At 36.0% G+C, this 26,731-nt stretch overlaps 3 protein-coding genes across 4 annotated transcripts; all 3 read left to right on the forward strand.

The window, feature by feature from the left end:
• The first annotated feature begins 6,812 nt into the window (after positions 1-6,812).
• On the forward strand, positions 6,813-14,060 carry LOC145031842 (zinc finger CCCH domain-containing protein 44). Its single transcript, XM_078980478.1, has 10 exons — positions 6,813-7,482; positions 7,667-7,746; positions 8,914-9,101; positions 9,192-10,068; positions 10,169-10,296; positions 10,381-10,440; positions 10,530-10,580; positions 10,715-10,785; positions 11,005-11,156; positions 11,238-14,060. The coding sequence occupies exons 1-10, from the start codon at positions 7,190-7,192 to the stop codon at positions 13,901-13,903; spliced, it is 4,566 nt and encodes a 1,521-aa protein (XP_078836604.1). The 5' UTR covers positions 6,813-7,189; the 3' UTR covers positions 13,904-14,060.
• A 2,140-nt stretch (positions 14,061-16,200) lies between these two features.
• LOC145031843 (transmembrane and coiled-coil domain-containing protein STS1-like) lies at positions 16,201-20,000 on the forward strand. 2 transcript variants are annotated; one of them, XM_078980479.1, is made up of 15 exons: positions 16,202-16,579; positions 16,734-16,812; positions 16,910-17,413; positions 17,501-17,666; positions 17,756-17,908; positions 17,993-18,090; positions 18,397-18,488; positions 18,560-18,630; positions 18,734-18,869; positions 18,951-19,010; positions 19,084-19,163; positions 19,256-19,332; positions 19,469-19,539; positions 19,661-19,718; positions 19,806-20,000. In XM_078980479.1, the coding sequence occupies exons 1-15, from the start codon at positions 16,362-16,364 to the stop codon at positions 19,926-19,928; spliced, it is 1,986 nt and encodes a 661-aa protein (XP_078836605.1). In that variant the 5' UTR covers positions 16,202-16,361; the 3' UTR covers positions 19,929-20,000. The 2 variants fall into 2 exon arrangements, 1 of the variants encoding a protein (XP_078836605.1); XR_013677043.1 differs by lacking the exons at positions 19,661-19,718; positions 19,806-20,000 and having other exon boundaries at positions 16,201-16,579; positions 19,101-19,163; positions 19,469-19,531.
• A 3,211-nt stretch (positions 20,001-23,211) lies between these two features.
• Positions 23,212-25,510, forward strand: LOC145031844 (altered inheritance of mitochondria protein). Its single transcript, XM_078980482.1, has 5 exons — positions 23,212-23,553; positions 24,204-24,373; positions 24,469-24,541; positions 24,959-25,034; positions 25,158-25,510. Exons 1-5 carry the CDS (start codon positions 23,343-23,345, stop codon positions 25,276-25,278), a joined length of 651 nt encoding a protein of 216 aa, XP_078836608.1. The 5' UTR covers positions 23,212-23,342; the 3' UTR covers positions 25,279-25,510.
• The last annotated feature ends 1,221 nt before the right edge of the window (positions 25,511-26,731 follow it).

The following is a 26,731-nucleotide window of genomic DNA, read 5'->3' on the forward strand; positions in this document are numbered from 1 at the left end:
CATGATACGTTATATGCAATAGTAGTAGAGATCGGTTGTTAGGACCGCTGGGTAGTCAGACACCCCAGAATTGTCTGACTGTATGTGATGGTATGCTTGTATGTTGGTCTGTTATGTTATGCGATAGAGGTAGCGGGAGGGGACCAGTCCCCGAGGATCGGTTGTTAGGACCGATGGGTAGTCAGCACCCCAGAATGGCTTGACATGGGTAGTCAGCACCCCAGAATGGCTTGACACGGGTAAGATGGCACCCCAGAATGGCCGCATGGGTAGGTCGGCACCCCAGAATGGCCGTACCGGGTAGTCAGGCACCCCAGAATAGCCTGGCAGTACGTATGTTATGTGTTTGTGTGGTATGTGGTACGTTGGGGGAACTCACTAAGCTTTGTGCTTACGTTTACAGTTTTGTTTTCAGGTACCTCTGCACCGAAGGGGAAGGAGCCGGCGCGGTAGCGGCACGTCATACACACACTCTTCGGTTTCCGCATTTACGAGATTTACTGGGATTGTACTATGATATTTTGATGGGATGTATGGTTTGACCTTTTAGAACATGGTTGCGATGTGTTATGGTGTGATCAAACAATGTTTTTATTTATTAATGTTTTCTAAAGTAATATTTTAAAATGAAATTTTCGGACGTAAAAATTGGGTCGTTATAGCACTTCAAAAGAACACATGGCCAAAATTTTAAGGTTGAGACTGTTTATATAGTGCAACAAGGAAATCCTAGATAAACCCTAATCCAAGATAATCTTAAACTGGACAGTTATCCATTTTCATGGTTATCCACCAAAGACTATTCTAGAAACCCTAAGGCATATGAAAACCGTCCAAGCCTATGAAGGGCTCTAGATTCTCTCTTGTTCAACTATTGAACAATTGCACTCCAGTCCATGCACTTTTAATTAATTCATTTAATCCCAAAATTAAATATAATTAATTTATGATTAAATATTGTTATTTCTAATTAATATGTTATATTCATAATATATTAATTAATCATATATTTCAGTTTATTAATCAAATAAAAATTAACCTCTTTCTCCAAAATCATCATGTCTAGTTGCTAGTCTTGAGGGCAACCCAAAAGGATTGTGTTACTATCAATTTAAGTATATACCAATTATAGTTATGGGAAAACACCTAATCCAACAAAATCACTATGTTATTATTAGAAATATTACTAACAATTAATGACCTCAGACATTGTTTCCAACAAAATTCATGGTTCAATAGGCAACCGCGTTGCAGACTAGATGTTGGTCGCATACCGGACAAGTCACGATAAAACAGTCACGAGTCCCATTCAAATCCTGCATCGTGACACATCCCAGCATATATCAAAAAAATATACTAATCGACCCAAACACACAACTATGTCCTAACATTATTCATACAACCTATTATCACACTAGACATAAATTATCAGACATAATATTTTGAGAAAATTTATTCGGGCTAAATAAAAGAAACTCAAAAACAGTCTCTGCAACAAACAACTAACATAAACCACCTAGTATCTATATGAGATCAATCCTTAGTCAATTACTCAAATCTGTTATAGTTTGACTAAAAATCAAACTGGTCAAAAAGTTGACGGTCACCAGCTAACCGCGTTGCACATTAGATGTTGGTTGCATTGCAGATAAGTCACGAAAAAACAATCATGAGTCCCATTTAAATCTTGCATCATGACACATCCCACCATATATCCTTGGCGGCGGCATGGTTTTCGAGGTATAATCCATATATGAGTTAATCACTTAATCCATTCAGATCAATGCTTAAACTCTCTAAATCTCAATGAAATAAGTTTTTAGTGGATAAAGTTTCTAACATTATCCATTTGCATGTCCTAAACACCAACATTTCTCATTTTAGGTTAAAATAAACCAAAAAATGGAATAACTTTTTGTATTGATCAAACAGATGGACAATCATGGAATTAATCCATTAAAAAGAGTCCATAAGATCATACAAAACAAGAAAAGGATTTAGAGTTTTCAAAAATCCTAAGAAACTGTAACATCCGGACTTCCAGGTATATTGTTTATTTATTTATTTATCTATTTTGAAGACTATTTAGCTACTTAATGAGTCGGTGCTCCAACTCGTCGAGTGGAGTCGCGATGTGCCACATGAGATTAATGACCTACTCGACGAGTCCGAGAGCTGACTCACCGAGTAGACGCTGGGATGAGAAACCCTAAATCCCTGGGTTTGGGGGCTATTTAAAGGCGCTTATAGCCTTATTTACTGCTATGCTTCCCTGAGAGAAACCCTAATTGCCCTTTGAGCTTAGAGAGAGAGAGAGAGAGAGAGAGAGAGAGAGAGAGAGAGAGAGCTTTGAGTATTTTGGTGTGTATCTTTGGAAAAGAATAGAAGGATTTCAAGCAAGGAGCAAAAGGGGGCTGTTAGATCTGTTGTTATTCATCCAAGAGCTCCTGTTAGAGGTATAAAGTTCGAACCTTTCTCTTTTGTTTGGATAGATCTCATATTTTTGAAGATTAGTGCTTCTTTTCTATATATATCATTGGGGCTTTGAGGGTATTAAGTTCATATGGAAGTTTGGACTTTATATATGGACCTTGTGAGGTCCCTAACATCCAAAGGTCTTTGCTTTATTCAGCCTTAATGGAACCCTTGAGTGAAAAACCCTTATTAAAACTTGTTCTTGACATTTCAAGCCCAAAGTGCCATGCATGGACGTAAAGTTTGTGACTTTACGTGATAAATGAGCCTTAAAAGTGTAGATCCAGAATTTAGGAAGGTTTTTTCTGCCTTAAAATCAACTGATTGGAGAAAGAGTCTGAATGGACTCGCCGAGTCGAGGAGCCAACTCGACGAGTTGGTTAGGATTTGTGCCGATGAGCTGTCAATGTTGTTACTCGGCGAGTGAGGGGTTACCTCGATGAGATGGACCATCATAAGGACCTCTGAGTAATGACTGGACTCGACGAGTTACATGAGTGCACTCGGCAAGTCAGGTCAAACTGAGACTGTTGGCTCGAGTTGACTTTTGTTGACTTTAGGGTTTGGCCAGCATAAGTAATGGATACCGAGGAGGGGTAAAATGATCTTTTACCCATTCCAAGAGCTAGAGTGAGAAAGTAAGATAAACTTTTGGTGTATTTGAGTAAGAGTGGGGTGTTAATCAGAGATGCTTATCTAATGTGTTAGGCGGAGGCTAGATCGGGATTTCCAAGTACGTGTCTGTTACTTGCTAGTTTACGAGGTGAGTCTTCTCACTATACTTACCAAGAGTGGTATCTTTATGTGATTGAGCTGTTTTATGTGTTTATCTATGTATTGTAATATTTTGCATTATGTCTTTATGATTTATGCTGAATATTGTTGCTATGAGTTTACTGAGTTGGGACCGAAGGGTTCCACTGAGACACATAGATCAGAGGGTCTTATTGAGTTATGGTCTATAGTGGCTAATGAGTTGTATATGATATTTTGGGGAACTCACCAAGCTTTGTGCTCTGTGTTATGTGTTATGTGTTTTAGGTACTTATCAGGATCACGGGAAGGCGTCGGCTTGATTGTATACACACACACACCGGAGATTGTTTTATTATTGAGAAGATCTTGGAGTTTTATATACAATTTTCTTTTGAACATGAGTTTCAATGAATTAACATTGTGGAACTTTGTGGTTTTATTATTTGAATAAATGTGTTTGAAATTTAAAAAGTTGGTCAAAAATTTTGCGTTGTTACAAAAACCTTGCCAAAATAGCTAAAATCCTAGATCTAGCATGCATGGCCATAAAGGCTTGAACTTGATTACTTTAACAACTTGGGAATGGTCATAAAAAGATAGAAACTTCAGGGTTTGCTTCCACTTGACACCAAATATGCAATCAACTTCTTCAAGGGCATACAAAGATTATCCAAGAAGCTCAAATTGATAAAGAAGGATGAATGAGGCTAGGGTTTTCGTTAGGAGAATAGAGGATGAAGGTAAGATGGAAACCATAATCATCACATTCCTTAAATAGGGCCCAAAACCCGAGACTTATAGTTTTGTGCAATTGCGACGCCACAGTACAGTCAAGGCTAAGGGTGTTGACGGGGCAGTTCGGCTCGGATAGTAATAAAATTGTGAACCGTAACCACGGGGCGGGTATCTTACATGCACCAACCGAAATCGAACTGAATTGCTAAAAAAACCGAATCGAATCGAACCGTTTGAAAGCAGGTAACCATGGTTCAGTTCACAGGTACCATTTAATTATAGAAAATAAGAATCAATCAAAGTTAGAAACTCAAATTCAACCACTCTTTTTGAAAATAAAAACTCACATAAGTCTGGAAATAAATATCATTTTTTGTTAATAAAACATAATCAAATACATAAACATAAAACTTGTATGTGATAAAGTTTTTTATCGATAGAAAACGTAAAGACACTATATAATTTAAGAATCTTGCAATTTTAATTTTGGATGGACAGTCTATAATAATTTACTTAAACATATCAATTTGAAAGTAGAGTCACACAAAAAATCATTTATATATATATATATATATATATATGTATATATATATATATATATATATAACAATTCAGTTAGGTTATCCGTGGTTATCTAAATACTAAATACACAAACCGAAACTGATTCGTAGGTACCCGGTTTTTTCGGTTTTGGATTGGTCGAATCGACTCAGTTTTTCGGTTTTTTTTGCACACCCCTATTCAAGGCAAGGAGTACACTACAACTTATCGACGTGGCTAGCACCGCGACATTAAAGATTCATGCCACACTCGTGCAAAAATCCCAAATCCACAATTAATTCAAATAATCTTGAAATTAACCCATACATAAAAAGTGGGTGTTACACTTTACTAGAGATTAATGATTTCGATTTCCAATATTGAGTTAGGTTACTAATGAAGTGTATAAGTAATATCATGGCTGCATTGTTCAAATCATAATGATGAAAATCTTCAATCAAGTGAATTTTTTTATCAAGCATCAATGAAGTTTTAACTTTTAACTTGTTTATGCTTTGAATTGGTTTCAAATAGATTGAAACTTTGATTATTAGCATCAAAGAAGTCTAAATCAACTATTAGATTCATATGTTATGGTTTATAATCATTAATGAAGTTTGGATCTTGTTTGGAAACTAATTGAATCCATCGTATGGTTTGAATATGAGTTTTAAAGGTATAAATGCTAACTTAAGTATAAAATTTGTAAAACACCCATGGATTCATTGTTTTTAACACATACGTGTCTTAATAAGTTCTTATGATTAGTATTATATCATCAGATATGCAAATCATGCATAAAAATTCAAACTAACAAATTTTAAGTTTTAAAGCCTAAAAATGAAGTTTCTGAAATGACGTTTTCGATCAAATAATGTTAACGACGATACAAATGCATAAAAAACATGTGGAATTAAGCTTATAAAGTAGCTTAAGTGTTTAACCATTTAAAACTTTTAAAAATGATGTTTAAGGCATTAAAATCAGATTTAATAAAGTAAGTTTTTTTTTTTTTTTTTTTTTTTTTTTTTTTTTTTTTTTTTTAAATTATTATTAGTAATTTAACCTTTCACATGAGCCGTGTATTATTATTTTGTAAAACATACGAGCCGTGTACTATATTGTACCCAACATACATAACCTTTGTCACTTGACATTGTGGCATCGAGAACGCATCATGTCATTTCCATTAATATCATAAGTACGGGTTATGCATGCCTAAGAGTTATACAACAATAGACCCATGTAATCCCATTGAGATGTGGTAGGAGGAGGTATCATGTTTCACAGATAGAATAATCGAGTCACATAAATGACCTCCCGCACATCATGTTTCACAGATAGAATAATCGAGTCACATAAATGACCTCCCGCACGAGTCCAAAAACGAGAATCTGTAAAATAGGCAATATAAGGTAGCTTAAGTGAAGTGGGTAGTAAAAATAAAACATGGTCATAACAACAACAAATGATTGCGAGAGCGGTAAATAAGGCAAACAAAAGGGGAAAAAGAAAAGAAGAGAGGGGGGGGGGGGGGGGGAGAATTATAATCATACAGAAAAATATAAAGATAAATCAGAAAACAAACATATTCTTCTATTAACAATAATAATAATAACATAAATAAATAAATAAATAAAAACCTAAACGGATAGTACGTTTATTCTTCTATCCCAATGTTCATTCTCCCTACAATTCTATATGATTTAAGAGTTAAAACGAGTCAAATAGGTTGAGGATACTTATGGACCACTTATGGTTGGTTCACATTAACAACCCTAGAATGTTTATTTAATAGATGATCTTTGACTCTCCGAGCAGTATTGGAAGTGAAATTGTGTGTCACCTGAGCAAAGATAAACACTAACACCAAGTAAACCAAATAAACTTGCAAATAAATTTTGCGAAATTTGTATACATTCGTGAAGGTACACGATGTCATATGGATATTTCAAATAAAACAACATTTTCTTCTTGGATAAAAGCAATGTTATATGCTTGTGGACTTACTTGATGTTGATGTATTTTCATTGTTCAAAGAAAAACGTTCGCGAAAATATGTTAGGGACAACATTTCATTTGACCTGTTTGACCAAAATTGTTTCACGAAATTAATTTTCGGTCAGAAAAAAAAAAAAACCAACCCGCGGATTCACATCTAACATGGTTATTTATTTATTTTCTTATATTACATATTTATTGATATTAATATTATTTGTATTTTAGTGAGTAACTCTTTTTTTTATACGGTATAATGGAACCGGATTGGGTGTTTTAGAATCTGTGTAATCATAATTCCTTTTTTAAAAGAAAAAAAAATCTGTCCACGTGTTGCCGAGTATCGGAAAGAATCCCCGGAGCTCCGATCGACGTTCTCTCTTTAGTCTCTAGTCAGATAAAGTCGTGTCTCCGATTGGTAAAACCCACCCTGCCCAACATCTACACTCTCACAAGTCACAATTACTCCCAAGCACTCTCTTTTTGGGGTTTCGTAAATCTCCCAACTTCGCCCTTGGAAAACGACCCACTAATCACGTACTTCCCCCAATCCATTTCTATGCATCTACGCAACCAGACCTCCTACGACACCACCACTACGCGATTTCAAGCTCTAGGGTTTTCATTATCTCTGCTAATGGTCAACCGATGAACTGATTTTTAGCTTTAGGTCATTCAATTTTCCATGATGGAAGTTCAAAATTCGGGAGCTGAGAGTCAAAGCCTTGACCGGAGTCAACCGATTCAGAAAACTGATGGAGGACAGGTGGGTGTCGTTGCAGATGGTGGCGGTGGAGGAGTGAAGGTTGAGGTAGGTAATGCCGTTGGAGGAGCTCAAGTGGTGAAGAGGAAGCGAGGGCGGCCGCCTAGGGCTCAGGCGAACCAGCCGTCTGCTAAGAAGATTAAAGAAGAGGATGAGGATGAGGACGTTTGTTTTATTTGCTTCGATGGTGGGAGTCTCGTGCTGTGCGATCGCCGGTTTGTGCTCATATCTTTTGTTTCATCCATACAGCTGTTATGTTCGTGTTCTTTGGGGATTTGATAAATGTCTGCATTTGTTGAACTGCATGAGATGATGCGATTATTACTTTCATTCAAAGAATTAACTTTTGTCAATCGATGATAAGATGAAGATTAGTTATGCTTTATCTGTTGGGTGCAGGGGCTGTCCAAAGGCATACCATCCGGCCTGTATCAAGCGCGATGAAGCATTTTTTCAAACCAAAGCTAAATGGAATTGCGGTATGTTTGCTGTTCATGTTTGTTACACTATTCTCTCTGTAATTCTTTGCATTTCCTTCATTATCACAAGTTGCCCCCGCTCAATGGTACATCACGTCTTGTAGCTTTAAGGTTATGCTATTGCTAACACCCTTCATCCTAGGGTAGTTGTAACACTACATTACCACTTATGCTTTTAACCAGGATCACTCCTTCCTTCCATGTATTTTAGTCCCCTCTTGTAAATTTCTTAACATATACTATATTGTCCTCAAAAGGAATGATTGAATGAACTAACTTATGGAATTAACAGTAGTTATCACTATTGAGCTGTGGAGAAGGCATACTAATTAAAGTTGATCAAGTCTGACCTAAATTCAATTTCCATTCTCACATGACACATGCCTACTTCTTGAGGCCGAAGACTTTGCCTAAACATGTCGTATCTATTGTAACATTTTTCTCCATCAATATTGTTATACTTCATCATTCAGAATTAGACCTTGTGCATTTGATTAGTTTTTTTGTTTTTTTCCCGTACTTTGTGGTTCACTCTTCAATGTGGTATTGGTCTAGCAAACCTGAATTGGCATCTCTTTTTTGAGACTACCATTATCTGGTTGACATCATGAGATGCAAAAATTCTATACAGCAACAACAATACCTAAAATCCAATGTGAATGAGGTAAGGGCCTAATGGTAAATATTCTATGAAAGGCATAACCCTATATGAAAGTAACTATGACATATACTACTCCACCACCATGATTTTAAACCTCCACAACCTCCTATTGAAGATCATGCCTTTGGAAAGTGCCAATTCCTTCATGTTTAACCCCATGTTATATCCGGGTTCGGTATCCTGTCCAACAATGTTCTACTGTATGTCCACAACAACAACAAATGACACAGAGCTCCTGATTTTAATGCAAATGATGCTGTTCCATGAATTAAAATTACATGTTGGGCAAGGTAGATATGAATTAGGTATCAAGGGGTAGATATAAATTAATCATTCAATCTTTATTCTTTTTGGGAGGGGTCTTGCCTTATTCATTAAGCCAAACATGGAAATTGTAACCTTGACCTTTGAGACTTTACATATCCGGATGTTAATTACGAACACTGATTGAGTAGGTTACTAGGTTTCATGATCCATTAATATCTTTGTGTTTATATGACTTTTAGGTTGGCATATCTGTAGCGTATGTGAGAAGACATCATATCATATGTGCTACACGTGTACTTATTCATTGTGCAAAGGGTGCAGTAAAAAGGCTGACTTTATGTGTGTGAGAGGTGATAAAGGCTTTTGTTCAATATGCATGAAAACAATCACACTCATTGAAAACAGCGCACAAGGGAAGGAAGTAAAGGTATGCAAAATCATACTTTTTCAAGATTCTTGATTTTACACTGAAAAATCAAGATTTTTGCTAATATGTTTTCATCTGCAAGTTTTCCAGGTGGATTTTGATGACAAGACTAGTTGGGAGTATCTTTTCAAGGTATACTGGAACTACTTAAAAGGAAAGCTATCTCTAACTTTTAGTGAGATTATAGCAGCTCAAAGTCCATGGGAAAGATCCGAAACAACCCCTTCAATCGAATCAACTTCACATATCAGTGCCAGTGGTAGAAGAAGCATTACATTAGATACATCTTTTGGAAATCACGAGGCTAATAATATTTCCAAAAGTAGCAAAACATTTGAGCAAACTAATGAACCCCCAAAAGAAACTCCATCTGTAGTTGAATCCAAAGAGTGGGCAAGCAAAGAGTTACTAGATTTTGTTTCACACATGAAAAATGGTGATGTGTCCATGTTATCTCAGTTTGATGTCCAGGCACTTTTGCTAGATTACATAAAAAGGAATAATCTGCGGGACCCACGAAAGAAAACCCAAATCATATGTGATACAAGGTTAAAGAATCTGTTTGGTAAACCACGTGTTGGTCATATTGAAATGTTAAAGCTTCTGGAATTACATTTTTTTATAAAAGAGGATGATAGTTCACAGAAGAATAGAATCGAGAATAATACTGTATCTGTAAAACAAGTGGATGCAGATTGCAAGCCTGATAATATGGTGATGGTGAGTAACAAGGAACGTAGAAGTCACAGGAAGGCTGAACAACAACGTGTAACACAGAATAAATTGGATGAATATGCTTCGATTGATGTGCATAATATGAATCTGATATACTTGAGGCGTAATTTGATGGAGAAAATCTTTCAAGATAGTGAAAAGTTTCATGAAAAGGTTGTTGGATCGATTGTGCAAATTAGGATATCGGGTAGTGATCAGAAGGATGATATGTACAGGCTTGTGCAAGTTGTAGGTAATGAAAAGATCACCATTTGTGGGAATTATCATTATTATTATTATTATTATTATCATCATCTTCTATCACCTAAAATTTACAATTTTGTGTTTATTAGGTACGACTAAGGCGGATGTACCCTATAAAGTTGGTGATAAATTAGTTGATGTTATGCTTGAAGTATCAAATTTAGACAAGAAGGAGACTGTGCCAATTGATACAATTTCAAATCAAGAATTATCTGAGGTGAGTGACTGATTAGCACTTCATAATAATTAATAACTAGTTTATTGTTTTATTTTTCTTTGATAATTAGCGGATATTTTTTAGGATGAATGCAGACGGCTGCGAGAGAGTATAAGATGTGGGCTTGTGAGATGTTTTACTGTAGTAAGTTTTTATGGCAATTTTTATTTTAAAATTTGTACCCTGTGTTTTGTATATGATGATGACAAGTTTTGTGGTTGTGATTGTGGTAGGGTGAGATACAAGAAAAGGCAATGACTCTTCAGTCACTTCTGGTTGATGATGTGAGTTATTTGGTTTCAAGATAAAAATGTGATTTTATAGGTTGTTTATTGCGTATTTATGTTAGAAATGTACATGTTACCATATTTTTATTTGTTGCTTTAATTAATTGGTTTTCTTCTTTTGTATAATTTAGAGAATGGAAGCTGAGATGTTGCGGCTTAATCATCTTCGCGATCGAGCAAGTGAAAAAAGGCAGAAAAAGGGATATCCTTTGGTCTATTGAATTTTATTTTTGTTTATTTAAATATTTACTAAAGGTATTTTTGGTATGTTAATAAAAAAAGAGGAAGAATGGAATTGAATTATAGGAATGATAAAATCCATCAAACGTGGAATTTGAAGGATTCCGATGGAACGGAATCTCGAAAAATTCCAATTCCATTGGAATGCCCAAAAGTGTTGGAATTCCTTGACAAATTCCACTCTTAGAGAATGTGTACAGAAACTCCAACTTCTAAAGACACCTGAGGAGCGTGAACGCAGATTACGTGAAGTCCCGGAGGTTCATTCCGATCCAAAAATGAATCCTGATTATGAATCCGATGACACCGAAGAGTACTTCAACAACGAACACGGTTTGTTATTCAACACCTTTCTACAGTTTCACATATTCATTTCCTCCCTACTTTGACTAACAATGTCATCAAAATCTCCAGGAGAACATCAGAAGCCCAAGTTTTCTTGGGTCAGTGGCACAAACACAATCTCTCCTCAAAAGAGAGCTGAAAGTTCAAACGATCAAAATCAACCCAAAGACATGGGAACCCCCAACGTTGAGGAGGATTCCATCAAGCCTACAGGGACATCGGAAATGGAAAAAGACATGATGGAATCAAATCCCCCGGTGGAATCACCAAAAGAGGTCAATTGTAACGGTTCAATGATCCCGGAATCCAATCCCGAACCTCCTGTGAGCTCGTCGCTACCCACCATTGTAGTACCGGAATTCAAGATTGAAACTCCTGTGAGGTCATCGGTACCCACAATTGTAGTACCGGAATCCAACATTGAAACTTCTGTGAACTCATCGGTACCCACCATTGTTGTACCGGAATCCAAGATTGAAACTCATGTGAGGTCATCATTACCCACCATTGCACCGGAATCCAAAATTGAAACTCCTGTGAGGTCATCATCACTATCCACGATTGTAGTACCAGAATCCAAGATTGAAATTCCTGTGAGCTCATCATCACTACCTACCTTTGTAGTACCGGAATCGAAGATTGAAACTCCTGTGAGGTCATCAGTACCCACCATTGTATCGGAATCCAAGATTGAAACTCGTGTGAGCTCATCGCTACCCACTATTGAACCGGAATCAACACCTTCTTCATTTCTGTCCATGTTGGAAATCCCATCTCCCAATGATGACATGTGGCACTACCGGGACCCGAGTGGAAACGTCCAAGGCCCGTTTTCTATGTTACAGTTGCATCAATGGAGTATCCGTGGATACTTTCCCAATGATATGAGGGTATGGGCGGGTCAAGAGGCCAATTCTGTACTTCTAAATGATGTATTGCAACAACAGTTTAATAATCCCTACAATGACCCATGGCCCGGAAATGAAAAAGTCAATAATCAAATTGAGGAAGTCAATGTTCCCGAAACTTCATATGCTATGGACTCCGTCAATCTTGAAAAGTTACCCGATTCCGAAGATAATAATTACAATTTGAACTGTAACCCCCCAAATATGTCCATTTCGAGTCCAAGTCCAAGTCCAAGCCCAAGCCCAAGCCCAAGCCCAAAGGGGACCGATACTGATATCAATCAGCATGTTTCTCAAGTTTTTCCTGTTGCAGATGAAGCCCTTGTGGATTTGCAAAGTCAACTGTTGAAGAAGGAAAGTCATGAAAATGAAAAAGACAAACAACAGTCTGCACAACCTTCCGGAAACCCAAACCCAAACCCGACCCCGAACCCGCCTACGTGGAGTACTGCTTTAAGTTTAGTGATTGGTGGGGCCCAATTACCTGAAACAGGTGATGAATGGGGTCGCTATCCTCCTAAGCCTGAGGAATGGGGGTCGGCCCGGGTATCGGTTTCTCCTTTAAAACCTCTAGAAGTATTGGATCATCAGGTTGGTAGTACAAATATGGATCAAATTATGCATCATCATTCATCGCCTCCCCAATCATCACAACCGTATCATGGTTTGCCAGCATGGCATGGACTTGGTGTTGGTGAAACCATTGAGTTTGCCACATTGGCAGAGGAATCCGTTTCCGATCTTTTGGCGGAAGTTGATGCAATGGAATCCCGGAATGGAGTCCCGTCTCCGACTTCTAGAAGGAATAGTTTTCTTGAAGATTTGTTTAATGGTTCCATGGATGATTTCAGCCCGACTGATCAGGATACAGATATGCATTTACATCGTCAATCACATCACTTCTCATTTGGCCTTGAGACTAAACCCACTGGAGCGGTTGCTATTCCGACCACAAATTCCGATCATATGGGGTTTAAATGGGCTGAGATGGGCGGTTCTGAGCTCCCACCGCCACCGCCACCACCACCGCCTCGCCAAGACATGATTGATTTAAACGATTCTACTAGGGCTGAAACTGACGAGGGAGAAAGAGACGATCTAGTTGAAGAAAAGTCAAGAAACGGTATACTTCCACTGCCACCACCGCCACCGCCACCGCCACCACCACTGTCTCCGCCTCCTCCACCGCCGGAATCACGTGGAGGACGGAAGTCGAAAAGTGTTGTATCAGGTTGGCCGGGTGAACGGATAAAAGCGGTGGCAGCAAGGAAATTTAGTGCGTTTCCGGATGTGGAGGAGGAAGAAGGTGAGTTTATCCAGCCGGATGCACCACCACCACCGCTGCCACCGCCACAATCACAACCGCCGCTGCTTCCGCTGCCGCTGCCGCTAACGATGGGATTTGACGTTGTGGAAGCACGAAGAATGGGGTCAGAAAAGTATACAGGAAGAGCATCTCAGGTAGCCACCAGCGGAAGTAGATCCTCCCATAGCCGGAGTGTGAATGTAGGGCGGGAGTCCTCCTCTCACCACAGGAGGTCTAGTGGGGGGGACAGATATAGCAACAGTAACAGTATCAGTAAAAGTATCAGTCCAAGAGAGAGGACACATCATGGTGAGGATTCAGGACATGGTAGAAGCTCTACCAGTAGTAGAGCTTCATGGGGTAGGCAGTCTTCATTCAGTAGTGGCGGCAGCGGTGGCGGTGGCGCTGGTGGTTATTCGAGGGCGCCGCCATCGAAAGGGCAACGTATATGTAAATTTTATGAGAGTGGGAGGTGCAAGAAGGGATCTTCATGCAGCTATCTACACCAACAAGAGAGGTAATATTTTGGATTTTGGGAGGAGGTGGTTTGATTGAAATGGTGACATGTGTTTTTTTGTATAATCAATATATAATGTAGTAGTGAGAATTATGGTGTCTGCTGTCTATATTTTGGGAGTTGTGACTCTTGCCTATGATTCAATTTACTCAAGTTAGTCACTTGTTGTACAACAAAATTGAGCCATTGATATCTTTGATTGATCTCAATGATGCTTTTGCATTCGATAATATCACTCAAACTATGTACAGGTTTGGGTGGAAGCTTTTTTGTGGTCTCTCTTTGAAATGGTGATATGTGACGAAGTTTGATCAATTTACTTAGAATTGGGATTATATTGTTATCTCCTACATAATAAATAATATAAATAGAAAAATGAAACCAGCCAATAGGATTGAAAGTTGCTTTCAAGTGTTTTAGCCGACATTCTAAGTTCTAAATCCTTGACTTAAAACAGATCGACTAATTTTTTAGAGCCATTTGCTTTTTGGAAGTTAGTTAATAGATCAATAAATAATGTTTTTGATTGTCATGACACAAATTGGATGGGGGTTTCTGCGGCCAAAGATATTATATCATATGTTCGATTATTGATGATCACATGATGTCTATTATGACAAAATTGTCCCCTTGAAATCAAGAATTATCCGATTGAAATTAACTCCAATAAATTAGTGTAATAAGAGCGAAAGAAAAATTAGTTGGCATATTGAGTAAATTAAAAGATAAGTGACTTTAGCAGTTAAGGATGATCTGTCATGAACTTGGAACTTTGAAATTGAAATTGATATCAAAATGCCAACTAGTTAATTCAAGTGTGGGTACACGTTAGTATGATCTTCAAAGTTGGAGGACAAAAAATGCATATTAGGAAGACAAAATTGCAAAAATGGTTTCTGGCAAATTTATATGCTTTTGGTTCAAAACGAAATGTTGGTGCGCTACTGGTTCAAAATTGAATCTTTCTATCGTTTTTGGTCCCTATCAACATAGAAAGACTATTATACCCTTATATTTGTTTTTCTTTATTTTTTTTATATTTATTCAAATGTTTTTCATTAATTAAAATTGAGAAAAATGCTCTCTCTCTCTCTCTCTCTCTCTCTCTCTCTCTCTCTCTCCCTCCAAATTTTTATCATCTTCCTCGCTCCCTTGATAGTTACTACCATCGCCATCCCCTATTACCTGCAAATCAGAAATCAAAGTAGAAGCCCATGAAGTTGGGGTCAAAGTTGTTCCCATTTTTGAAGAACGATATAAGTCAAGGTTTAAATTACGCAATTTTCCCTTTTTTCTATCCTGTTTGTATGTCTCATTCATTCTTCATCTTGATTAACGATTAATCATTCAAGTTCCAAATATGATGTGATCTCCTTTTAGATCGTAATCGGTATTATCACCACCATACACCACCAACCTTGAACTACATTACAGCCATCCTATCATCACCCCTTCTAATCATCCCTCCTCATCTTCTTATCCCCTGTTCATCAGCGTGGTCATCACCTCTAACGCCACCCACATCACACACCACCAGACCACCGTAACCCGCCATACCCGCACGCCAACACACATCTGCCATCAAAAAAGATAAAAAAAACGAGATTGATTCAGAAGAGAGAAAGAAGAAGGGGTTGTGATCGAGTTTAATAAAAAAGAAAACAAAATGAAATACAAGCCTTAAGCTCTTCTTGATTTACCACAGAAATCTGATCAGCACCACCAGACTCACCATCCCAAGCTCCTACGATCTGAATCGAAGGTGTGACGAGAATCGAATAAGAACAGAAAAGAAGGAAGGGAGGGTCGTGGTTGTTGTCGATTGAAGCTAGAACAAGAATGAGAGTACTTACGATTGTGAGAGAAGGAGGGGGTGCATCGATCTCAGATCTGAGCTACATGTGATCTGAGAAGTTTGTTGATGAATATAGATATTTTTTTTGGGTGAATGTTTGATCTGAAAAGTTGAGTTCTTTGTATGTGTGTGTGTGTGTGAGAGAGAGAGGATAAGTGGGGTGATATATAACTTATGGTTTTTTTTGTTAACAAAGGTACAATTCAATTAAAAGAAATAGAAAAAAAACAATTTTAAGGGCATATTAGTTATTTTAGGTGGGTATAGACCAAAATCACACAAAAATACTAATTATAAAGACCAAAATCACACAAAATATCCGAAATTGGACCACAAATGTACCAATAAATTTTTTTAGACCAAACTACATAATTTTGAGAAACCCAATACCATTTTTGCAATTTTGTCTATTAGGAAATAACAAGGGACTATTAATGTAACTCACTCATTCTCTGATTCAATCAAAACGGTGGATCACGAGTCTTTGCCAACGAGTTGAAAATCCAGAAAACAAAGAGAAAATCAAATTGATCAGTGCACCAAACTTCCGACTCAATCAGCCGATACACACTCAAGTTTGATAATCTGTTCGAGTTCCGGCGTCAAAATGCCATCGACGTTAACCCAGACGCAGAGGTATGCCGCCGGAGCTTTATTCGGGTTGGCCCTAAACCAAACGCAGATTCATCAAACCTTTCCGTTAGGGTCCTCCTCCGATGAACTAACCGAAGAACGTGGTAGCAATGCAAGCAGTACCGATTCAGTCAGCGAAGATCCTCAGCTATGGGTCAACGAGTCATGTGGTCTGCTCCGCCCTATTTTCAGGTTTTAGTCCGACTTATTTTATCAAACATCATTCATACTGCAATTCTAATCGTAGCCACTGCTAAATCTTATCTGCTAATTAAGAGACAACAGTTGTACTATAAGTTCTTGTGATGGCGATTTTGTTACAAATAACAAATTTTGTCAACAACAGGTTTCTAGATATCGACAAATCAGCGTGGTATGGCCTAGAGGAAACAGCTGGTTCTTCTCCAAGTCGCCATGTCGGAGCTGTATGTAATTTTATAACACACGAAATACTTTAAACACAATCACCATAACAACCAGACACTTCCCTTACTTATGACAGCCATTATTGATAATTTACAGTTCTTAAGATTACTCGGGGAAGAAAGTAGTGATGTTTCTTCAGAAGTATCAGACCAGGAACTTGCTTTATCCAATGCAGTCGATGCCATGGTGGCAAGTATAGAAATAACTCCTGAGGATTATAAATGGAGAAAAGAGAAGCAACGTGCATATGCACATGATTGGCAGGAGAAGTTTGCCAGTAGCGATTCAAAATCTGAACTTGAAAATGAGATAAAAAAAGAAGAGGAAAAAGATTGCAATTCCCCTAAAATTGAACAGGAGACTAAAGAAGTGGCTATTGCATCCAACAGTGTCACTGTAGAACAGCCTATTGAAGAGGTGAAGATGCTTGGTTATGGAAGAAAAGTAACAGTCCTATATGAGCTTCTTTCAGCTTGTCTGGCAGATTTACCTGAAGATAATAACAGCACATCTAAGAGACAGAAAAAAGGTTATGATGCTAGACATCGTGCTGCTTTACGGTTGTTAACAACATGGTTTGACCTCAAATGGATCAAAGTGGTTAGTTTAGTTTTTGACTTTTTGTTTTCCTAAAGTCATTCTTTTGACTTCTGTTCCACATTCAAGAGGTCGTTTTTGTCATTTCAGGAAGCGATTGAGATTATAGTGGCTTTATCTGCAATGGCTATATTGAAACAAGAAGAAGCAAAGGAAGAGGAGCAAGCACCAAAAAGCATGTGGGCTAAGTGGAGACGTGGAGGTATTATTGGAGCTGCTGCTTTAACTGGTGGCGCTTTAATGGCGATTACTGGTGGTATGGTTATAGTTATAATATCCAGAGTTTTTCTAAATCTTTTAGTAAATTCATGTTATATGTATAATGAAAAATTACATTCTGAACAGGTTTAGCAGCTCCAGCAATTGCTGCAGGATTTAGTGCTATAGCACCAACATTGGGTGCAATTATACCAGTGATTGGAGCTGGTGGTTTTGCTGCTGTTGCTACAGCTGCAGGAAGTGTTGCAGGTTCTGTTGCAGTGGCTGCTTCATTTGGAGGTGAATAAAGAATAAAGATTCATTAAGAATTGCAATTTTTTTTTCTGGAAATAATAAGTAAATCTGTAAATGTGATTGTTACAGCTGCTGGAGCTGGACTTACAGGGACAAAAATGGCTAGAAGGACAGGAAGTATTGATGAATTTGAATTCAAAACCATAGGGGAAAATCATAACCAAGGCGTGAGTTCATTTTTTAGTTTTTGTGTTTATGTCATATCATATATGACCATTGTCATTTTACCCATTTACCCTTTTGACCATTCTTTCAAAAGATTCGAGTTTGCCACTCAACCTGATGATATGTATTCATTTGGTCATTGTAACCTTTTATGACAAGTAAAACCAATTTCTATGCCTATGTGGCATCCGAATATGCATTATTTGATCAAAAGGGTAAATGGGTAAAAACTATATGACATAAACCCTTAGATTTTTGTTCCCTATATTGTAATAATATTCTGTCATAAACCTTGTGTTAAGTAACAGAGGTTGGCAGTTGAGATATTGGTGTCAGGATTTGTCTTTGAGGAGCAAGATTTTATAAGGCCTTGGGAAGATCAACTTGATAACATGGAAAGGTACGATGAAGATCAAATTTTTTACAAACTTTTTGGTTTTATTATTCAATTCAATAGCATTATTTCTTCAGGTATGCATTGCAATGGGAATCTAAGCATTTGATTGCTGTAAGCACTGCAATTCAGGACTGGCTTTCATCAAGTAATTAATTATTCAACCTTTGAAAATAATTATTAATATAAAAACTAAATAGTTAGCTTATAATTTAATTTTTTGATATGATAATGGAATTGATATGGTCCAGGTCTTGCAATGGAATTGATGAGACAAGGTGCAATGCTGACTGTATTAAGCTCTCTTTTAGCAGCTTTAGCCTGGCCTGCAACTTTACTTTCATTAACCAGTTTTATTGACAGCAAATGGACAATCGCTGTCAACAGGTTTTCATTTTTATAATTTTATATTATCATTTTCTTTTTAAATTCCACATTACAAGTTTACAACTTTCAGTTTTCCTCCAGATCTGACAAGGCTGGAAAGCTGCTTGCTGAAGTGTTGATCAAGGGATTACAAGGCAACAGGTGAGGCTTACTCGATTATATAATTTTATAAACTTGGAATAAAAGATTATAATTTTGTAATTATAAATTTTAGGCCTGTGACACTAATAGGTTTCTCACTTGGAGCACGTGCAATCTTCAAATGTCTTCAACATCTAGCAGAAACTGGACATGGTAATTGCTGATTCCATGGAATCAGGTTTCTTGTAGTTGTAGTGGATTTTTCGTATTATCAAATAAGTATTAATTGAATTTTCCATTTCCAGATGGACTTGTGGAAAGAGTAGTTCTACTTGGTGCACCTGTTTCTATACAAGGTGAAAATTGGGGAGCTGTAAGAAAGGTACATATATATATATATATATATATATATATATATATATATATATATATATATTATTATAATATATAATATATTGTTGAACTTCAAAATTTCAAATATGGAAAATTATATTTAATAAAACTTGTTTGTTTTTTAGGTAGTGTCTGGGAGATTGATAAATGCTTACTCCACAAACGATTGGATGTTAGGAGTAGCCTTTCGTGCAAGGTATGTATGTATTTATTGAATCATTCAAATTTATAATATGGAAATTATTATTACTATCAATAAATATTTAAAAATACATATCAAACCTTGAATTTAATTATATGGTTAAACAACACTACAGTCTCCTGACTCAAGGATTAGCTGGAATTCAGGCTGTGGATGTCCCTGGAATTGAGAATGTGAGTTTGCAGCATTTGGTTAATTTATTAATATTAATGTGGTTTTTATTATAAATATAAAATGGTATTTAATTGCTGTGTTAACAGGTTGATGTTACAGAACTGATTGATGGGCATTCATCTTATTTATGGGCTACACAGGAGATACTTGATCGTTTGGAATTAGAAACATATTATCCGGTTTTTAAAATAAATCGCAATATAACTTAAGCCAATATTCCTAAATGTACAGTTGGTAGATGTCCATAAAAGTTTTAATGTGAAGTATCATTTTTTTTTTCTTTTGTTGATAGAATGTTTAATTAAATATATGTACTTAAATTAGTGCTTTAAGAGCATTGTAATAAGAACAAAATAATCGTAAGTGTAGATAAGGAATAATCGGAATGAGCAAGGCTTGCTTGCTAACAAAGGATTGGATTTAACAATTATCGCCCTTGAACTAATTGGACCGAATATTTTAAATCCATGGTTATAAATTGGTGAATCATTGTTGAGGAAGTCTGTTGATATTGAAGGTTTTTAAATACACATTGCAAAATATTTGAAGAAAATACAATACCAAGGTTAAGCCCAAGAAGATGAAGAACACACTTGATTTTTCATACCTTGATCTAATAAAATTGTAAAAAATCAACTCATCAATCCTCACAAAGAAGGCTGTCCCCTAAGAATTTGTGTGTTTTAGGATCACCAACAATTTTTTTTGTCATTGGATGATGTCTTTTATAGAGAGTAAAACACATGATTCACATGATCCGGTTACATAGCATACATCAGAGAATATTTCCTTTGTGCTATCAAATATGAGGATATCACCTTACAAGATCTTATGGAGAAGGCCAACGATGGATCTTTCATTAGATGAATAAACAAAGATAAGATATGACAATCCGACTTACAAATTGTCACCAACTAGTTTAGAAAGACTTTCTTTCTTATGTAATCAAATGAGTTAGAGACCGACAATTTCTAACTTCTTGATCTTTTAACGAAACTCTTATGTGTAGAAATGAAGGCTATGTGTTACTAATGCTAAAATGAATGTTTACATTATTATTCCTCATATTTCAGTTGAAGTGAGTGTCATAAAGTAGTTCCTACGATGAGCTTAAAGTTAGAAGTAATGGTTTTGTAAATATAGAGGTGTTTTAGAAGGAGATGACACAAAACATAAGTACGTTGCCATAATCGGTGGTGAAGGCAGAGCAAATACCTTTGGGCTATGTTTTTATTTTGTCAAGGACAACTTTCACAAAGTGTTCCAACATGCTTCACTCTAATAATATTTATAACCTAAGTCACTATTAATTCATAAACCAAGTTTACAAAACTATGAACGTTACAACTGACCGGAGGCTACATTATATATACCTCTTATTTACGCTATCTTTATGGGATTTTGGGTTCTCTCTGTTATATTGTGGATTTTTTTTTCTATGAAGCTCCATTATTTTCTCTATTTTTAGGGTTTCCACGTATTATTTTGTTCAATTTTCTTTATTAATTTTCATATAATGGGTTGTTTGGAATCTTTGAGACCATTGTTCCAACACATGTCTTTAAACTATTTTCTATTGTTCTGGTAAATTATTGGACATTTAATTAATTAGAAAAATATAGTTCAATACATATTGATTGAAGGCAAACAGATATCAAGTTGCGCTGCTAGCTCTTTCTGGATGACAAAACAAATTCTTTTGAAAACAACATTTGTGGATCTATGAGATATGGCATTAGCATGCATGACCCGTGGACTCTGTTGAGGAAACCAAATGTATCGGATGCAAAATGTAGAAATACATGTTGATTTTCTATACATGCATTCTCGTGCTTTACCACTTTGCAGTTTACATGCAACGGCTTTCAAAGCGGCATGCCCTGCTGTGAAACCCTCTCTCCCCAAACCAACGAGATGAGAGACCCCAATAAGACCCACACACACATGCTTCCTTGCTATCCATCCAAAAACCAAAATGTTAGTCAATCTAATTGTGGACCTTTCATTCTACGGGTCTGTCAAAAAGTTCACTAGCGCTTATTTCTTCGTAGAAATACCAGCACGCCGACAAGCATCAAAGAGAACATCCCGAACCACATCATGTCTGTACTTGAAACCATGAAGCTCTCTATAATGAATCGCATGTTCCCTAAAGGTATCTAAACATGCTTTGCGACAAACTGGACATATTTTGTCAATTGGGAATAGGAGAATCATGAGGCGGTAACGAATGATAGTTTGGTACTCCACAGGAGAAATATGCTGGCCAAGACCATCAATTGTGATAGTTAGCAGAAAATCTTGAGCATGAAGTGCCCGCAGACACTCAAATACTGCTTTCTGTCTGACAGTCATGTCGAAGTCGACTTCCATATCTTTGACGATTTTGCTAAAAAGGGCACACGCCAATGCTTTTTGGGATTTAGGGGGGACGATGTCCTTATTAGTGAAACCGCTACAGTCAAATCCCGGAATCGTATCACGAAGACGAGTCATAACACATAGGTAATCCGAGTCCATACCACATACGCCACTTTCACATAAGATGTGGTCTTGTAATGTCCAAGATTGGCCCCTTGAGACTACAAATGCATAGGAGGAAACCTCGTATGCCGAGTACAAACCCAAACCATCTAAACAAACAAATAAGTAAGAAAGCCAACCACCACCGAATGTCTCCAAAGAAGGGGCCTCCACATACCATCATATCCTCGATAGATCCGCGCAATCCGTTGTCAAATAACAAAGTTGTCTCTTTTATGTGTATCGGCTAACATGTTCTTAAACCAAATAAAAGTTTTGCAATACTCATACATGATCGAAGCAGAATGAGCTCATTTTGTGGGTCACATAGTTGTGGAAGAAGGCCCATCAAATAAAGAGTAAATTATTTGTTTTATATTTTTTGAATAAGATTGATTAAGGGCGTGTTTGGCACGGAGCTTTTGGAAGCGTTTGAGAGCTTCTAGCTTTTAGCTTTTGACAAAACACTCTAGTTTAAACAAAAAGCTTCGTTTGGCAGTACGAGCGTTTAGCTTTTAGTTTTAACAAAACGCTCCGATTCTAAAAGCTACTTCATGTAGCTTTTAATAAAACGCTCCGGAGCTTTTGAAATCAATTTCCATAATTACCCTTAAAAATATATTTATATATATTTTTACTTTTAATAAATTATCCTTTTATGTAATTTTATATATTTCAAAAGCTTCCAGCTATTTTTGCCAAACATTCATATAACAAATAAAAGCTATAGCTTCCCGCTACCAGCTACCAGGTACACGCTACCAACTAACCGCTTCCAGCTAACAACTACTTTTGCAAAACACGTCCTATAACAAAAACAAAGAAAAGAAACAAATAATTGGTAATACTAAGTACAGGGAAAAAAAAAAAAAAAAACTTAATATGAAATTAAGTCCAAAAGGCAAAAGGTGCGATTGGTACCTCCCGAGTCCCGAATATACAAAACTGTGAGGGCGAACCCCATTTTTGGTTCCTATGTTTAGAATTTGTTTGAGCAAGAACATTGTCGTCATCATCTTCAACGAAAGTCATCTGAAGCGGAGCAAAATCAGCGGTAGGAGAGATTTTGCATTCATCAGCGAGATTAGAGAGTGAAACAGATGGGAGAAGGAGGCGAAGAAGTGAAAGGGGCAAACGAAGGAAACCCTAACTCCAAAGATCATGATAATCAAACTAATCTACAGCTGTTAAACGAGAAAGGCGCTTCCAGAAAGGGTAAATCATGCAAAGGATGTTTGTACTATTCATCAACGCTAAAATCCAATTCCCGTAACCCTGTTTGCGTCGGCATCACCCGTTCCCTTCCCAAAGGTACTCCTCTCCTCACTCTCAGATGTATTCTGAATGCGCTGGAATTCGGACTATTGATATGTTAGGTATCGATTCCTGATATATCATATGATTTTGTGATCTTGGGTTGAGTTCATAGAATTCACTTTGTAAGTAAATCCAGACAAATCATCAGTTCATGTCATTAGGTCAAAATTTGAAGGAAAATCAGTTGCTTTACGGATGTATTCTGATGGGAATTGTTATTAATATAACTAATGTTGGTGTCAGATTGAAAGGAAATTAATATCAATTGCTACTTGCTAGTGCAACTGTGAAAGCATATTAAGATAGAATATGGATAAGAGAATATGCACATCCTTATACACTTCATATGTCATCATGTTAGGCTGCTGCTAATTGTGAAGGATTTAAGTTTTTTTAGACATGGTGTTATATATGTACTTATTTTCAATTGACAGTTTGACACTATATGCATATACTTGATGGTAAATTTGGTCTCAAGTATGTCTATGTGGCTATGGCTATCACATTGTCTCACAAGTCCCATGTCTTTGTGTACATCATAGCTCATTGATATAAGTTTCAAAATGTGTTTATTATAATTTTCAAGATTGAATATTTTTAGTTTAAAGAAAGATGGGATCCTGAATTTAAACTTTTATGACTAGTACCTCGCTACTATGTTGGAGAATCTGAGATGGAAGCTTCCAAAGAGGGAAGAAGCCTTGCTGATTTTAGATATGGTTGTGTTGGTTACTCTGTTTATTCGGATATGAAAAATCAAAATGGCGATTCACAAGATACACAAATGGAGTTGCCAGTCTGTGTTGGAGTCGAGGTTCTCTCTCTCTCTCTCTCTCTCTCTCTCACACACACTCTCTTCTCACACACACACACACTAACAAGCTCACTTACATCATCAACTGCTTGCAGGTTCTTGTGGATAGAAAAGTCACGAATGCCAGCTCAGCTCCTACTCATGCTCATGCTCATAATCATAATAAAGGTAAATTATTCGATTAGCATCATGATCTTTTTGGGGTTATTTCTTTTTCTTTTTCCCATTAAGTCATGTATTGGTAAATTAGTTGATGGGTAATGATGTCTATCTGGATAAAGTGTTGTATGCATTAGGTCTGTTTCTTTTCTAGACTGAATCAGACTAAATGACCATTTTATCCTTACATTACAATAAACCATTTCCACAACTTCCATTAATCCTTAACAACGTTCATCAATTTTAAAATGAGGGAAATTTGGAGGAAAAAAGGGTTGGTGTCTTAATACATTAAGTTAGTTTTTTTTGGCATAACCTAACTTATTAGATGCCATGTTTTTAATTTTGAATGTCAAACTTGTATTTTCTAATTATTATTATTTTTTATATGTAACAAAACTAATGGAATGTTTTTTTTTTTTGAAGATAATCATGCAATCCCACAACCACGAGTAAACAGGCCTGCTGCTCAATCTACATCATCAGATGATTTCTTTAGTAGGCAAGTAAAAAAGTTGCAATTTTTAGTTTTGAGGTAAAATAAGCCTAATTATTTATTAAACTCTGTAGTAATTTTTTTTTTTTTTTTTTTTTTTTTTTTTTTTTTTTTTTTTTATAAAAACAGATTCACGCGAAATGCAAATGTAGTTGCATCAGGGGTAGCAAAGAATGTGCGCAAAGTTGGGAATCAAATAAAGGAAAGTGTTGATGACATTTTGTATCCTTATCGAAGAAGACCAAAGTAATAAAAACAAATAAATGGAAATTATTTATCCATACAGACTGAAGCCATTAATTCAAGTTTATCATGAGGTCAACAATGGTAATAAAGAAGATCAAGAATCATGAATCAAAGATGCAAAAAGTTTCATTGGTTCTCATAATCTGTTAAAAAAACTAAAATATGCATCCTACTACTATTTTTGTACACTTACTACTCATAATTTGCAGAAATGAGCTCCATCTTTTACTTTTGTAGATTTTTTATTATTATGAAATCAGATGAGAATTTAAAATTTGTTTGATTGCTAATAAAAAGATATATTATTTTTTCTTTTTTTGCAAGTAGTGTTTCACCTTCTAACTATCATGTTTGATTAATCAATTATCATACTTGAAAAGTTTTAAAAAGAACACCTTTAATATCTTGGACAATGACATTTTGGCATCATCAAGCATCTGCCTTTATTGTACGTACCTTTTGGTCATGGAGTTGTTTTTGTAAGTCTGATAGTTACAAATTTTTTTTTCAAGGTCCCATTTACTTGATATATTATCAATTTATCAATTAACAGATATATGCTTAAAAAAATAAACGTAAATGATATTTTTGTAGCAAATGAAAGATAGATAATTGTTTGGTAAATATATGGTGTTTGTTTTACATTGGTATGACTTTTTAGAACATTCTATTCAATTTTTGCTGTGAAATAATCTATGCTCTTGTAAAAATACAGGAAATATGCTTTATTGTACCTTTTGATCATGGAGTGTGTTTGGTAGACTAGTTGAATAATTAGTTTTTAGTTGAAAGACTAGCACTTGTCTATAAAAACTAGTTGAAAGACTAGCACTAGTTGAATAATTACTTTTTAGTTGAAAGACTAGCTAATAGTTAGATAGTTTAATAGCATTTGGTAAAAACTAGTTAAAAATCTAGATGATAAATATAAAATGGCATATATATATATATAATTTAAAAAAATTATATATAAGAGATACTTGGAAAACTTTCTGAAAAATAAAAAAACTCGATAAATTTATCATAAACTATTTTAAACAGTTTGAAAAAAAAACTAGGTAAACTGTTTAAAATAGTTTATGATAAATTTATCGAGTTTTTATTTACGTTTGACAAACCTAATGACATGATAAATAATTAAATATTAGAGAGAGGTTGAATGTATTTTTATGTTTGAAGTTGCAATAATATAGATAATCATTTTTTTAATTATTTAAGAAACAAATAGATGAAATGAACAAACAGGAAAATGTTATATATTATTCAAATATTATATTTATCTATAAATTATTGCTAATTGCGTTTTCGTCTTCATTTTCTTTGATATTGTGTCTCAGTTATAAATTTCATATTTACGGTCAATCATTTGTGAGAAATGTGTTAATGTTGTAATCATCTTACAACCACCAAATATTTCCATTTGTTTATTTTGATAGAGTTGTAAGAATCTTTGTTAA

This window comes from Lactuca saligna, chromosome 2 (genome assembly GCF_052625555.1).
Source record: "Lactuca saligna cultivar CGN05327 chromosome 2, ASM5262555v1, whole genome shotgun sequence".
Lineage (NCBI taxonomy): Eukaryota > Viridiplantae > Streptophyta > Magnoliopsida > Asterales > Asteraceae > Lactuca > Lactuca saligna.

Excerpts from the sequence above, each read along its gene's own strand:
- LOC145031842 (XM_078980478.1), top strand. The coding sequence starts at position 7,190 with ATGATGGAAGTTCAAAATTCGGGAGCTGAGAGTCAAAGCCTTGACCGG. Across the intron at positions 7,483-7,666 it reads CTCGTGCTGTGCGATCGCCG|GGGCTGTCCAAAGGCATACC; the intron begins GTTTGTGCTCAT and ends TGTTGGGTGCAG. Across the intron at positions 10,069-10,168 it reads CAGGCTTGTGCAAGTTGTAG|GTACGACTAAGGCGGATGTA; the intron begins GTAATGAAAAGA and ends TGTGTTTATTAG.
- LOC145031843 (XM_078980479.1), top strand. The coding sequence starts at position 16,362 with ATGCCATCGACGTTAACCCAGACGCAGAGGTATGCCGCCGGAGCTTTA. Across the intron at positions 18,489-18,559 it reads CAACTTGATAACATGGAAAG|GTATGCATTGCAATGGGAAT; the intron begins GTACGATGAAGA and ends TTATTTCTTCAG. Across the intron at positions 18,870-18,950 it reads TGGACAATCGCTGTCAACAG|ATCTGACAAGGCTGGAAAGC; the intron begins GTTTTCATTTTT and ends GTTTTCCTCCAG.
- LOC145031844 (XM_078980482.1), top strand. The coding sequence starts at position 23,343 with ATGGGAGAAGGAGGCGAAGAAGTGAAAGGGGCAAACGAAGGAAACCCT. Across the intron at positions 23,554-24,203 it reads CACCCGTTCCCTTCCCAAAG|TACCTCGCTACTATGTTGGA; the intron begins GTACTCCTCTCC and ends TTTTATGACTAG. Across the intron at positions 24,542-24,958 it reads TGCTCATAATCATAATAAAG|ATAATCATGCAATCCCACAA; the intron begins GTAAATTATTCG and ends TTTTTTTTGAAG.